This window comes from Salvelinus namaycush, chromosome 14 (genome assembly GCF_016432855.1).
Source record: "Salvelinus namaycush isolate Seneca chromosome 14, SaNama_1.0, whole genome shotgun sequence".
Taxonomy (NCBI): domain Eukaryota; kingdom Metazoa; phylum Chordata; class Actinopteri; order Salmoniformes; family Salmonidae; genus Salvelinus; species Salvelinus namaycush.
The window spans coordinates 41,907,977-41,921,168 of record NC_052320.1 but is presented as its reverse complement, the minus strand read 5'-3'; the positions used below and the strand labels follow the sequence as shown (position 1 = coordinate 41,921,168).

At 42.2% G+C, this 13,192-nt stretch overlaps 1 protein-coding gene across 1 annotated transcript in view; it reads right to left on the bottom strand.

Annotated features, from left to right (window-relative positions):
- LOC120058765 (dedicator of cytokinesis protein 3-like) overlaps positions 1-13,192 on the bottom strand; it is a 65,481-nt gene that overhangs the window by 19,380 nt on the left and 32,909 nt on the right. Inside the window, exons 11-21 of the mRNA XM_039007502.1 lie at positions 12,506-12,594; positions 11,510-11,635; positions 7,628-7,752; positions 2,590-2,752; positions 2,348-2,454; positions 2,070-2,241; positions 1,844-1,941; positions 1,631-1,714; positions 1,353-1,453; positions 1,059-1,140; positions 662-832 (exon numbers count right to left, since the gene is read on the bottom strand). Of these exons, the coding sequence (XP_038863430.1) occupies positions 662-832; positions 1,059-1,140; positions 1,353-1,453; positions 1,631-1,714; positions 1,844-1,941; positions 2,070-2,241; positions 2,348-2,454; positions 2,590-2,752; positions 7,628-7,752; positions 11,510-11,635; positions 12,506-12,594 (1,318 nt within the window). The remainder of the gene's footprint in view (positions 1-661; positions 833-1,058; positions 1,141-1,352; positions 1,454-1,630; positions 1,715-1,843; positions 1,942-2,069; positions 2,242-2,347; positions 2,455-2,589; positions 2,753-7,627; positions 7,753-11,509; positions 11,636-12,505; positions 12,595-13,192) is intronic.

Below are 13,192 nucleotides of genomic sequence, written 5' to 3'. Positions count from 1 at the left end.
AGCGACAAAGAGAGAAGGGCAGAGAGAGAGGAGCAGGTCTTTAGATCATTCGTATTCCTCCATTCTATAAATGACACTACGCCATCGGTAAGGTAGTTATAGTAACATCTATACAGGGCGCGTAAAGAGACTTAAATCTTAAAATGTCCTATAAAAAGAAGAAACATAAACAGGGCGGGTCCATACTCGCAAACTCTTGCTTAAACCGGAGGTCTAAACCTCTGGTTTAAGCAAGAGTTCGCAAGTATGGATCTGGCCGTGTGACGCATGTCTGATTGAGGGAGGTTTACAAGCTGACAGAGAGCAACTGCTGCACTGGGTCACCAACACAAGGTGGCACTGTGACTTACTGAGACAGGAGAGACCCCTGGAGCATGACTACCATAGAAAGGCATGCAGTTGATCACACCCCTAAACTGTCCAAGAGCAAGCCAAGGATGGGACAACAGTAAAAGGAGGAATCAGAGCAAAACATTAAATTATACAAATGACAAATGCATTACATGCAAGCAACAGATAGACAAATCAGTGCATTTTGACTGGTCTTCTATGTAGAAGAGGAGGACAATACCCAAGGTCAAGAACTATAACACTTCAGCCTTCTGGCATAAAGACAAGCTACATTATATACAAGACAGACATGACGTTTTGATGTTCTGACCTGTGTGAAGACGAGGGTCTCAGAGCTGCGGCTGTCCAGACTCAACACAAAGCGGATGGACTGGAAGAGCTCCTGGATGCTGGCTCTGAACTGGTCCTCCTCCATACCACAGGTCGCCCGCGAGTACAGGATCCGAGACTGGACGATGAACTTAAACAGGTACTCCAGAGCCTGCAGGGTGGACAGAGGACGGAACAACATACAATTACCTGTAAAATACCATTATTTTATATTATGCGTTCTGTTGTGTTATGTCATGTCATTTTACCTTTCATCTATAGGCGTGAAGTCTAAATGTTGCATGTTTGGTAAAGAAAAGCATGTTGGGAGTGTCTAACAGTGTGAAGGTTCACTCTGTTTGTCCAGACCTCCTCTCATGTCCTGATGTGAGCTTTACCTTCATGGCCTCTTGGATGTGGTCCTGTCTGACAACCTCAGCAGAACGGTCCATGTACCATTTCAGACAGCGGATTAGCTCTCTACAAAAACACAGAGTAAAGTGTGTAAGACAAAGAAAATGCACATTAGCATCATACTATAATTCTGTATTATTGCAGAGAGCAAGACAAATCTTGTATAATACGTTATGAGCAAAACAAAAACTGCTATGGCATCCACTCAGGAACATAATACTGACATCAAGACCTCTCAACCAATAGAAGCAGTTTAAATGGTATACGTGGCACATTACTTGTAGGCCAGAGCTCCTGCAAAGTGGTTCTGTATGTAGGCCTCCATAACAGGCCGGAAGTGGTAGAAACGACTGTCCCTGAGAAGGTTGATGATAAACACCTGAGGGCAAAAAGACAGACAGAGAGGAAAACAAAAGATAGGTTTTAGCCATAATTGAGAAAATGTGATTATGATGTAGTTACACACATGCACACATTCTCACACATGTAGTAACACATACACATGCACTATATTCCATTACATTGAATGAGGTTGATCTCTCCATCTTTGACCTACCAATGACTGGAAAACCAGCGGTCCGTATTTATCGGTGTTGTCATCCAGGAGACAAAACAGTGTATCCAGGACATCTCGTAGGAACTGCAGGAGAGAGGAGCCAGCTCAATCATTTCATCATCATAGTTCCCCAAAAACATGTCTAGTCACAGATTTGTTAGTCAAGACGGCGTTTTCCTAGATGTATGTATTGATTGACTAAAAGAGTGTTGCCTTGACAATCTCCTCTCCGTTGATGTGGCGTAGTCTGCCCAGGATGTCCAACACCCTGTCAGTGTGGGCTTTCCAGTTCAGTAGGGCCAGGAGGTCCACTGGAAACAGAGAAGAATAGAATAAACAGAAATAGATGTAAAGCTCTGGCTAAAGACGGAGGCTAGGACAGTCAAAGCTCTGTTACAGCGCTGTGTGAGTGTGGTGAGATGCACAGTGTTGGCCGTACCGTTCTGGGTGAGCTTGGTGGAGCACAGCTGTGTGGAGACCCAGAAGGTCTCCTTGGGGTTCCTCTGGAAGGGCAGGGTAGAGGGCAGGTTGGGGCAGCTGTTGAAGTCCTCCTTACAGCAGGGCATGCTCAGGTACAGGCCCTGGTTACTGAACGTGGCATTCTCATCACACTGGGGAACAGAGGCACAACATAGACATGTGTTAGATAGAAACGACAGAGAATAATGTGGAATAGCTGCCATATGCAAGCATTGGTGCATGTCTGTGTGGCCCAACCTTATAGACATAGAGCTCATGGCTCTCGTCTGATAGCGTGGTCCCATCCTCCCTCATCAGAGGAGTGAAGGCAAAACCAAACAGCTTCTTCTCCCCTTTGTCTTTAGCTGAGGAGACAAAAAGGCATTACCGAATAGTTTATACCATCTACACAGCATAGGCAATACCATACACAATTCTGTATTGCTATCAAGTTCATAACAGCAATATTTTGTAAGTCATGTCTAGAGCTGTTGACCTACTGGAGCAGTGTCTAAACTCGAAGCGCAGGTGTGATCCTCTGAAGCGGTCTATGGGGATGGGTAGTTTGATCATCTCACTCCAGCGAGGGCTATTGTTGTGGTAGAGGACAAAGGACCGGTGCTCACTTGTGTTGGGCTCCCCACTACCCAGACTGATACAGTCCTGATGGTGGGAACAGAGAGAGGAAGAGTACTCTTAATTTGATCACTCTTTTGTGGCGGCAAATGTTCCTGCGTATCAGCAAATTTAAACGAGCCCTGTGATTTAGATGCAGTATGTTCACTGATTTAGATATGGTCTCTTTCTCACCAGGGGCAGTCAAGTAAATTCAGACCAGTGCCAGCTGTCAAGTGTATCCAAAATGCAGCCATACAGTAGACTACACCTAAACTATAGCCTATCAAAACGAATCACACACAGGCCTATAATACTAGATGTAAAGAAAATATGAAATAGAGAATAGTGAGGCAGCCTAAGGAATGGAGCGCCACTGACTGAAAAAAAAAAAAAAAAACAGCCCATGATATTTTAGATCTACAGTATACCCTGAGTGTACAAAACATTATGAACACCTTCCCAATATTGAGTTGCACCCCCTTTTCCCCTCAGAACATTCTCAAATCTTTGGGGCATGGATTCTACAAGGTGTCCAAAGCTTTCCACAGGGATGCTGGCCCATGTTGACTCCAATGTTTATAAACTCAGCAAACCTTTTTCAGGACCCTGCCTTTCAAAGATCATTCGTAAAAATCCAAATAACTTCACAGATCTTCATTGTAATGGTTTTAAACACTGTTTTCCATGCTTGTTCAACGAACCATAAACAATGAATGAACATGCACACTGTTTCCCAGACACTAACAGCTTACAGACGGTAGGCAATTAAGGTGACAGTTATGAAAACTTAGGACACTAAAGAGGCCTTTCTACTGACTCTGAAAAACACCAAAAGAAAGATGCTCAGGGTCCCAGTTCATCTGCGTGAACGTGCCTTAGGCATGCTGCAAGGAGGCATAACGACTGCAGATGTGGCCAGGGGAATAAATTGCAATGTTCGTACTGTGAGACGCCTAAGACAGAGCTACAGGGAGACAGGATGGACAGCTGATTGTCCTCGCAGTGGCAGGCCACGTGTAACACCACCTGCATAGGATCGGTACATCCGAACATCACACCTGCGGGACAGGTACAGGATGGCAACAACAACTGCCCTAGTTACACCAGGAACGCACAATCCCTCCATCAGTGCTCAGACTGTCTGCAATAGGCTGAGAGAGGCTGGACTGAGGCCTTGTAGGCCTTTTGAAAGGCATGTCCTCATCAGACATCACCGGCAACAACATCGCCTATGGACACAAACCCACCGTCATTGGACCAGACAGGACTGGCAAAAAGTGCTCTTCACTGACGAGTCGCGGTTGTCTCAACAGGGGTGATGGTTGGATCCGTGTTTATCGTCGAAGGAATGAGCGTTACACCGAGGCCTGTACTCTGAAGCGGGATCGAGGTGGAGTGTCTGTCATGGTCTAGGGCGGTGTGTCACAGCATCATCAGACTGAGCTTGTTGTCGTTGCAGGCAATCTCAATGCTGTGCGTTACAGGGAAGACATCGTCCTCCCTCATGTGGAACTCTTCCTGCAGGCTCATCCTGACATGACCCTCCAGCATGACAATGCCACCAGCCATACTGCTCGTTCTGTGCGTGATTTCCTGCAAGACAGGAATGTCAGTGTTCTGCCATGGCCAGCGAAGAGCCCGGATCTCAATCCCATTGAGCACGTCTGGGACCTGTTGGATCAGAGGGTGAGGGCTAGGGCCATTCCCCCCAGAAATGTCCGGGAACTTGCAGGTGCCTTGGTGGAAGAGTGGGGTAACATCTCACAGCAAGAACAGACAAATCTGGTGCAGTCCATGAGGAGGAGATGCACTGCAGTACTTAATGCAGCTGGTGGCCACACCAGATACTGACTGTTACTTTTGATTTTGACCACCCCCCTTTGTCCAGGGATACACTATTCAAAATCTGTTAGTCACATGTCTGTGGAACGTGTCATGTTCATACAAATATTTACACGTTAAGTTTGCTGAAAATAAACGCAGTTGACAGTGAGAGGACGTTTCTTTTTTCCCCTGAGTTTACAATGAGTTTACAATGAGTGAGAAAGTTAGACGCACAAATATCATACCCAATTTTTTTTATTGGGGGTATGATATTTGTGCGTCTAACTTTCTCATTCATTATTATTCACGGTTCATTCAGGACTATCTGTAATCATAATAGCATCCACATGAATGTAGAAGTGTTTAGAAACATACTCTATTCTTATTTATAATAAAAGCGACTCCAAAATGACACAAAACATTATTTACCAATTATTTATATTGGGCACAAAACAATCTGAAACATGCATCCAACAAATGTGTATAGTCACAAGTTTGATGTAGTCATTGTGTGCTATGAATATGGGACCAAATACTTACATTTGTACTACTTTAATACACATAAGTGAATTGGTCCCAATACTTTTGGTCCCCTAAAATGGTTGGACTATGTATTAAAGGTGCTGTAATTTCGAAAACAATTCACCCAATATGGATGAAAATATTCAAAAAATTCAGCTGACAGTCAGCACTTTAATAGTCGTCGTATCATTTCAAATCCAAAGTGCTGGAGTACAGAGCCAAAACAACAAAAAATGTGTCACTGTCCAAATACTTTTGGAGCTCACTTTATGACCATTTATTATAATCCACATGAAATGTGCTGTAGTGGCGCCCAGTGGACCTGCAGTTAACTTCTACTTCCTCCCAATCCCGGATCCGGGAGCACCCCCATCAGTAAAAAAGCTGACTAGCATAGCCTAGCATAGCGTCACAAGTAAATACTAGCATCTAAATATCATTAAATCACAAGTCCAAGACACCAGATGAAAGATACACATCTTGTGAATCCAGCCATCATTTCTGATTTTTAAAATGTTTTACAGGGAAGACACAATATGTAAATCTATTAGCTAACCACGTTAGCAAAAGACACCACTTTTTTTACTCCACCATTTTTTTCCTGCATAGGTAGCTATCACAATTTCGACCAAATAAAGATATAAATAGCCACTAACCAAGAAACAACTTCATCAGATGACAGTCTGATAACATATTTATTGTATAGCATATGTTTTGTTAGAAAAATGTGCATATTTCAGGTATAAATCATAGTTTACCATTGCAGCCACCATCACAACTCTCACCAAAGCGACTAGAATAACTACAGAGAGCAACGTGAATTACCTAAATACTCATCATAAAACATTTCTGAAAAATACACAGCGTACAGCAAATGAAAGACAAAGATCTTGTGAATCCAGCCAATATTTCAGATTTTTTAAGTGTTTTACAGCGAAAACACAATATAGCATTATATTAGCTTACTACAATAGCCAACCACACAACAGCATTGATTCAAGCCAAAAATAGCGATAACGTATAAACCAGCAAAATATATTAATTTTTTCACTAACCTTCTCAAACTTCTTCAGATGACAGTCCTATAACATCATATTACACAATACCAATACAAAATGTCGGGAGAAATCTTGGGAGAGGCACCTATTCTAATCGATAACTAATCATAAACTTGACTAAAAAATACAGGTTGGACAGCAAATGAAAGATACATTAGTTCTTAATGCAATCGCTGTGTTAGATTTTTTAAATTAACATTACTACAACATACAGCGTGCGTTAAAGCGAGACCGCACCTAGATTAATGGCAGAATATGAGTTCTACATTTTTCAACAGAACAACGAATTAACATCATATATAGTTCTTACTTTTTGATGAACTCCCATCAGAATCTTGGGCAAGGTGTCCTTAGTCCAAAAGAATCGTTGCTTGGTTGTAGATTGTCCTCTTCAACGTACGAATTAGCAGTAAACATTAGCCATGTGGCAAAGACGTGTCCGACTCACTAAAACGCAGGACAAATAAATATCCGAAAATCGCAATATACCGATATAAACTGATATAACTTGGTTTAATATAACAACATTATGATGTCTTTAACACCTATATCAAATAAAAACAGAGCCGGATATATCTAAGAGCTATAAAGGGAGCTTTCTATCACGATAGCCAGAGGTCCTTCCTGCGTCAGAGCGAAGTGAACAAAGGCCGGACCCCACGTTCCCAGGCCATTTATAACCTCTCAGATCTGCCTAGAAACACCATTTCAATTCTCACTATTCGCTGACATCCAGGGGAAGGCGTATGCAGTGCATCTCAACCAACAGAAGACAGGCAAATTAATAAACTGACCTGGGAACAGCTTGCAGAATTCAGCATTCTCACATCCTCATAGGAAAAATGCTCCAACTCGAGTTCTGTTTTACTCACAGATATAATTCAAACGGTTTTAGAAACTAGAGAGTGTTTTCTATCCAATAGTAATAATAATATGCATATTGTACGAGCAAGAATTGAGTACGAGGCAGTTTAATTTGGGAACGAAATTATTACAAAGTGCAAACAGCACCCCCTATTGAGAAAAGGCTAAGGCTCGAACACATGCACAGAATTTGAATATAGCTTTTGCCTGTCAGTCGTTCAGCGCGCTGGGTTTTAGGTACCACCCGCTGTAGGTGCCTGACTACCGCCATTTTTCTTGCGGTTCCACATGTAAATTCAGTGTGCACTCTGTTCGCAAATTACATTCAGAGGTGCTAAGTACTCTTGACCAGCAAACACTATTGGTGTGTCTGAACCCTAAGGTACAGTGTTGGTACGGTAGTGCATTGTATACAAACACTGCTTCCAGCTGCCCCCTGGCAGCGATTCTACATATTTCTTCAGATTATCAATTCCTCATGCTGTAGGACTATTTTCCTCCTGCCACGAAATGGGTCAAATAAAGATTCAACATCTGTAGATGGATGGATAAATAAATGAATGGATGTATAATGGTGTTATAGTCTATCAAATTATTGAAATAAAAAATCCCCAAACAATTACGACAAACCAACAGAAATGTTCTCTCTTACCTTGAGTGTGTCCCCATCAGCATAAAGCACATAGACAGTGACCTCAATGTTTTTCTGGACACTCTTGCCCCCCCTCTCAAAGTCACCACGCTCCAGGGTCAGGTACAGGTCATTACGAGTGTCACCTAGGATACGGACACAGTCAAACCATGATGTTAGGCACTAACACAGTGTTCAGTCTGAGACTATTCTCTCAGGTCTTCCCAGATACAATGTCACTACAGTTCAGAGGAATAGGCCTTCCAAGCCTAGTACAAAACCTGTCCCCCGTCTGCTGCGAATGGAAGTTTCATGAGCGCGGAATTGTTCGTTTACCTTTAATTATACTCTGTTTTTGTCTTCTTCTATAATTTACCTGAGCCCCATGTGATCCTGGGGTGGCACAGATGAGTGTGAACATTATGAATAAGGATGCAGCGATGACACCAAACATTATTGTTCTTGTCAACAAACAAAAAAATTGCCCTCCTGAGCTGTAATGTACACACTAGCGTATAACTGTCTCAGCACCCCTTGTGAGGTCAGTGCTTAATGGAAAATATATAAATGACTACAGTGAAAGAAGATATTGCAGTTATTTATAAAATCAGATTACTGTTATTTACAGTACTAGTCAAAGGTTTGGACACCTACTCATTCAAGGTTTTTTCTTTATTTGTACTATTTTCTACATTGTAGAATAATAGTGACGTCATCGAAACTATGAAATAACACGTGGAATCGTGTAGTAACCAAAAAAGTGTTAAACAAATCTAAATATATTTTAGAATCTTCAGTAGCCACCCTTTGCCTTGATGACAGCTTTGCACACTCTTGGCATTCTCTCAGCCGGTTAAAAAATATGGTTATAAAATCTATGTTGATGTATTACTATTTCTTCACTACTATTATTCTACGACGTAGAAAATAGTAAATATAAAGAAAAGCCCTTGAATGAGTAGGTGTGTCCAAACTTTTGACTGGTACTCTGTGTGTGTGTGTGTGTGTGTGGTGTGTGGTGTGTGTGTGTGTGTGTGCACACTGTAGTATTAATCTCAATTGAGGCCTAGAAGAGGGATGCCGAATGATGAAACAAGTTGAAATAAACATGTGAGAGAAATGCACACATCTCACAAAAGCGCACACACAACTTACTTTATTGTCCTTTAACTCCTTTATTCTTTGAAGACCTCAGTTATTTGTTTACACATGGTCATGGTTTTAGCCTCTAACCAAAATGTTATCAGAAGTATAGAACAACTGCCTACATTCTCCCCAGTACAGACCTAACTGAAATGTGTTTATTTCAAGTGAAACATCTGGTCGTGAGCATTTTGGTGTCTGGTGTCCAACTGGTGTCCTTCTGAACATTTGGTTCGCTCACCTAATTATTCACTTCCCTTGAACGAAACACTAGGCAGTTTCTGGAACCCCTCCCTACCAGCTACTCCGGTCGACAGCCACAAAGTCATAAACCCCGCCTATTTCTACTATTTCTATCATCTTAAAATCTGATGTTAAATCTAACCATAGCCTTAACCACACTGCTAACCCTAACAGTAAATTAAGACCAAAAAGCAAATTTTTGTTTTCATTCATTTTTACGATATAGCCAATTTTGACTTTGTGGCTAGATGATGTCAGGGATACCCAGTTTGCATGTGATGGCCCTGCTGAAAACCTGGTTCTGTCATCCTACCCCCTAACACCCTATCCCCTACCTCAGGGTTCCCCAACTACTGGCCCGTGGGTGATTTTATTTGCCTTCCCTACCAGTTTTCTGAACCCCCATAAAACATTACTATTGGACAATTATTTTTTGACATAAAAGACTGTAAAAACACCAGCAAATCAGCTCCAAGTCATTTTAATTTTGGAAATCTTTTCCAAAGTATTCCCGCGCATATAGTTGAAGCCAAAGGTTTACATACACTTTAGCCAAATACATTTAAACTCAGTTTTTCACAATTCCTGATATTTATTCTGAGTAAAAATTCCCTGTCATAGGTCAGTTAGGATCACCACTTTATTTTAAGAATGCGAAATGTCATAGTAGAGAGTAGAGAGAATGATTTATTTCAGCTTTAATTTCTTTCATCACATTCCCAGTGGGTCAGAAGTTTACATACACTCAATTAGTATTTGGTGGCATTGCCTTTAAATTGTTTAACCTGGGTCAAACGTTTCGGGTAGCCTTCCACAAGCTTCCCACAATAAGTTGGGTGAATTTTGGCCCATTCCTCCTGACAGAGCTGGTGTAACAGTCAGGTTTGTAGGCCTCCTTGCTTGCACACGCTTTTTCAGTTCTGCCCACAAATTTGCTATAGGATGAGGTCAGGGCTTTGTGATGGACACTCCAATACCTTGACTTTGTTGTCCTTAAGCCATTTTGCCACAACTTTGGAAGTATTCTCTGGGTCATTGTCCATTTGGAAGCTTTAACTTCCTGACTGATGTCTTGAGATGTTTCTTCAATATATCCACATAATGTTCTTCCTCATGATGTATCTATTTTGTGAAGTGCACCAGTCCCTCCTGCAGCAAAGCACCCCCACAACATGATGCTGCCACCCGCTTGCTTCACGGTTGGGATGGTGTTCTTTGGCTTGCAAACCTCCCCCATTTGTTCTCCTAACATAACGATGGTCATTATAGCCAAAAATATATATTTTTGTTTCATCAGACAAGAGGACATTTCTCCAAAAAGTACGATCTTCGTCCCCATGTTCAGTTGCAAACTTTAGTCTGTCTTTATGGCGGTTTTGGAGCAGTGGCTTCTTCCATGCTGAGCGGCCTTTCAGGTCATGTCGATATAGGACTCGTTTTACTGTGGATATAGATACTTTTGTACCTGTTTCCTCCAACATCTTCACAAGGTCCTTTGCTGTTGTTCTGGGATTGATTTTCACTTTTCGCACCAAAGTACGTTAATCTCTAGGAGACTGAACGCGTCTCCTTCCTGAGAGGTGTGACGGCTGCGCGGTCCCATGGTGTTTATACTTGCGTACTATTGTTTGTACAGATGAACGTGGTACCTTCAGGCGTTTGGAAATTGCTCCCAAAGATGAACCAGACTTGTGGTGGTCTACAATTTTTGATTTTCCCATGATGTCAAGCAAAGAGGCACTGAGTTTCAAGGTAGGCCTTGAAATACATCCACAGGTACACCTCCAATTGACTCAAATGATGTCAATTAGCAAATCAATTAGCTTCTAAAGCCATGACATTTTCTGGAATTTTCCAAGCTGTTTAAAAGGCACAGTCAACTTCGTGTATGTAAACGTCTGACCCACTGGAATTGTGATACAATGAATTATAAGTGAAATAATCTGTCTGTTAACAATTGTTAGAAAAACGACTTGTGTCATACACAAAGTAAATGTCCTAACTGACTTGCCAAAACTATAGTTTGTTAACAAGAAATTTGTGGAGTGGTTGAAAAACGAGTTTTAATGACTCCAACCTAAGTGTATGTAAACTTCCGACTTCAACTGTATGTGATCAAGTTATTTATCACATGCTTTGTAGACAACAGGTGTAAACTAAGAGTGAAATGCTTACGGGTCATTTTCCAACAATGCAGAGTTAAAGTTAAGTAACAAAATAAAATTGATCGTATACAAATTTTGAAAGGATGATGTTTTAGTCCAATATTATATCTGTTTGGGATTTTTGCGGTCAATTTGCAGTCTTCAAATTATTTGTTCATATTTTCCGGCCCCCTGATCATCCGCTCAAGAACAAATCGCACCATGACTGAATCTAGTTAATGATCCCTGCCCTACTCCCTATTCCCTACCCCTGACCTGGCACAATGACGTCAGGGAAGCCCAGTTTGTGTGTAAATGGCCAGGGCCCTGCTGAACAAGGCCAGGTTCTATCATCCTACCCCCTACCCTTCACCTGGCATGATGACATCAGAGAAGCCGAGTTTGCGCATGATGCCCAGGGACCTGCTGAACACAGCCTGGTTCTCCCTCCTGATCTGATCCAGCTCCCCCCGCAGCAGCTGTAGAGAGATGATGAGGCCTGGGGAGGGAAGGCGGGAGGGAGGGAAGGAGGGAGCACGCGAGCAAAAGGGGGGGGGAAAGAGGAAGAGGACGATAGAGGGAGGGAGGAGAAGGAAAAAGGAGAGAAAGAGAAGAGAGAGAACGAAAGAGAGAGAGAGGGTGAGGGAAGAAAAGAGGGGTATTTAAGGGACGCTAATCAGAGAGCGGGGGAGGTAGAGACAGGAGCATGGATGGAGAGATGGGAGTCAGAGCAAGGAATAGGAGAGAGAAAAAGTGGTTGGGTGGTATTAGGAATAGAAAAACAGAGAAGGGTTTTGGAGCAAGACAAGATGACTGAAGTCAGTGACTCACATGATGCTGCAGAAATATACCAGTGAGAGACGCAGAAAAAAAACACAGAGGGACATAAAGATGTTTGTAGTGCAGACATTCTATCAGTCAAACTAAAACGTACGTTTGTTTGAACTGACATACCTAACCACAGATAATACAGTATATGCTCTATCTCCTGTACATACGCAGTTAAACATCAATAATAACAGCCCTTTCCTTCCGCTTAACCTTAATGCTGATTGTCACGGTCATGGTGATCAATACTCAATCTTCGAGGACAGAAGATGTTATGCATCTCATAACACATGTCTAAAATGTTCTTTACACCTTACCTTCTTTCTTAGTTGGTAATTCACACCCTTTAACAACATAATGTCCTAGAATTCCATTTCAATTTAGTCCATTTAGGAGATTGTCATTTAAATTCAAGAATTGAAAACTGCCATTTATCTTCGATGAGGATGACTCATTTCCAATTTTTACTTCCTGAATTGACTGAATTGAAATGGAACTGACCCCACAGATGTACAGTCCTGAATGATGTCATCATATGTACCATAGTTGGTGCTAGGAGCTGAGTACTTGGTACTGGACTTGCGGATGATGTTCTCGTGGATCTGAAACCACTCGTTCTCATTATTACATCTGGAGAAAAAGAGAAGATGGAGCGAAGCATTAACGACACACGCATTAGAGGGGGACAGATGGAGAGATTTGGACGGTTGCCGGGGGACTAACTGAACAGCATGTCCCAGAAGCGTTTTCCTCCTGGACAAAAGGTACCAGCTGGGGGACACGCTATCAAGCAGCATATTACCACAAACTCACAGGCCACTAAGCTGAGGTGACAGCAAGTTCTCTCCTCTCCACTAGGAGAGGAGGCCCAAGGGCCCCTGGGAGAGGCATGGGGGGAAACGCACATGCTGGAGCCTTATCGGAGCGGACAGTTTAGGAGGCAGCTCTGTGCTCACAACTCTGCTTGCTTTTTCTGAGACATGTGCAAAGGTAATTATAATCATCATCACAAAAATAGTCTTTAGTGTACGGTATCAAGCCTTTTCAAGGCAAGATACACTATATATACAAAAGTATGTGGACACCCCTCAAATTAGTGGATTCGGCTATTTCAGCCACACCCGTTGCTGACAGGGGTATAAAATTGAGCACACAGCCATGCAATATTCATAGACAAACATTGGCAGTAGTACTGAAAAGGTCAGTGACTTTCAACGTGGCACCGTCA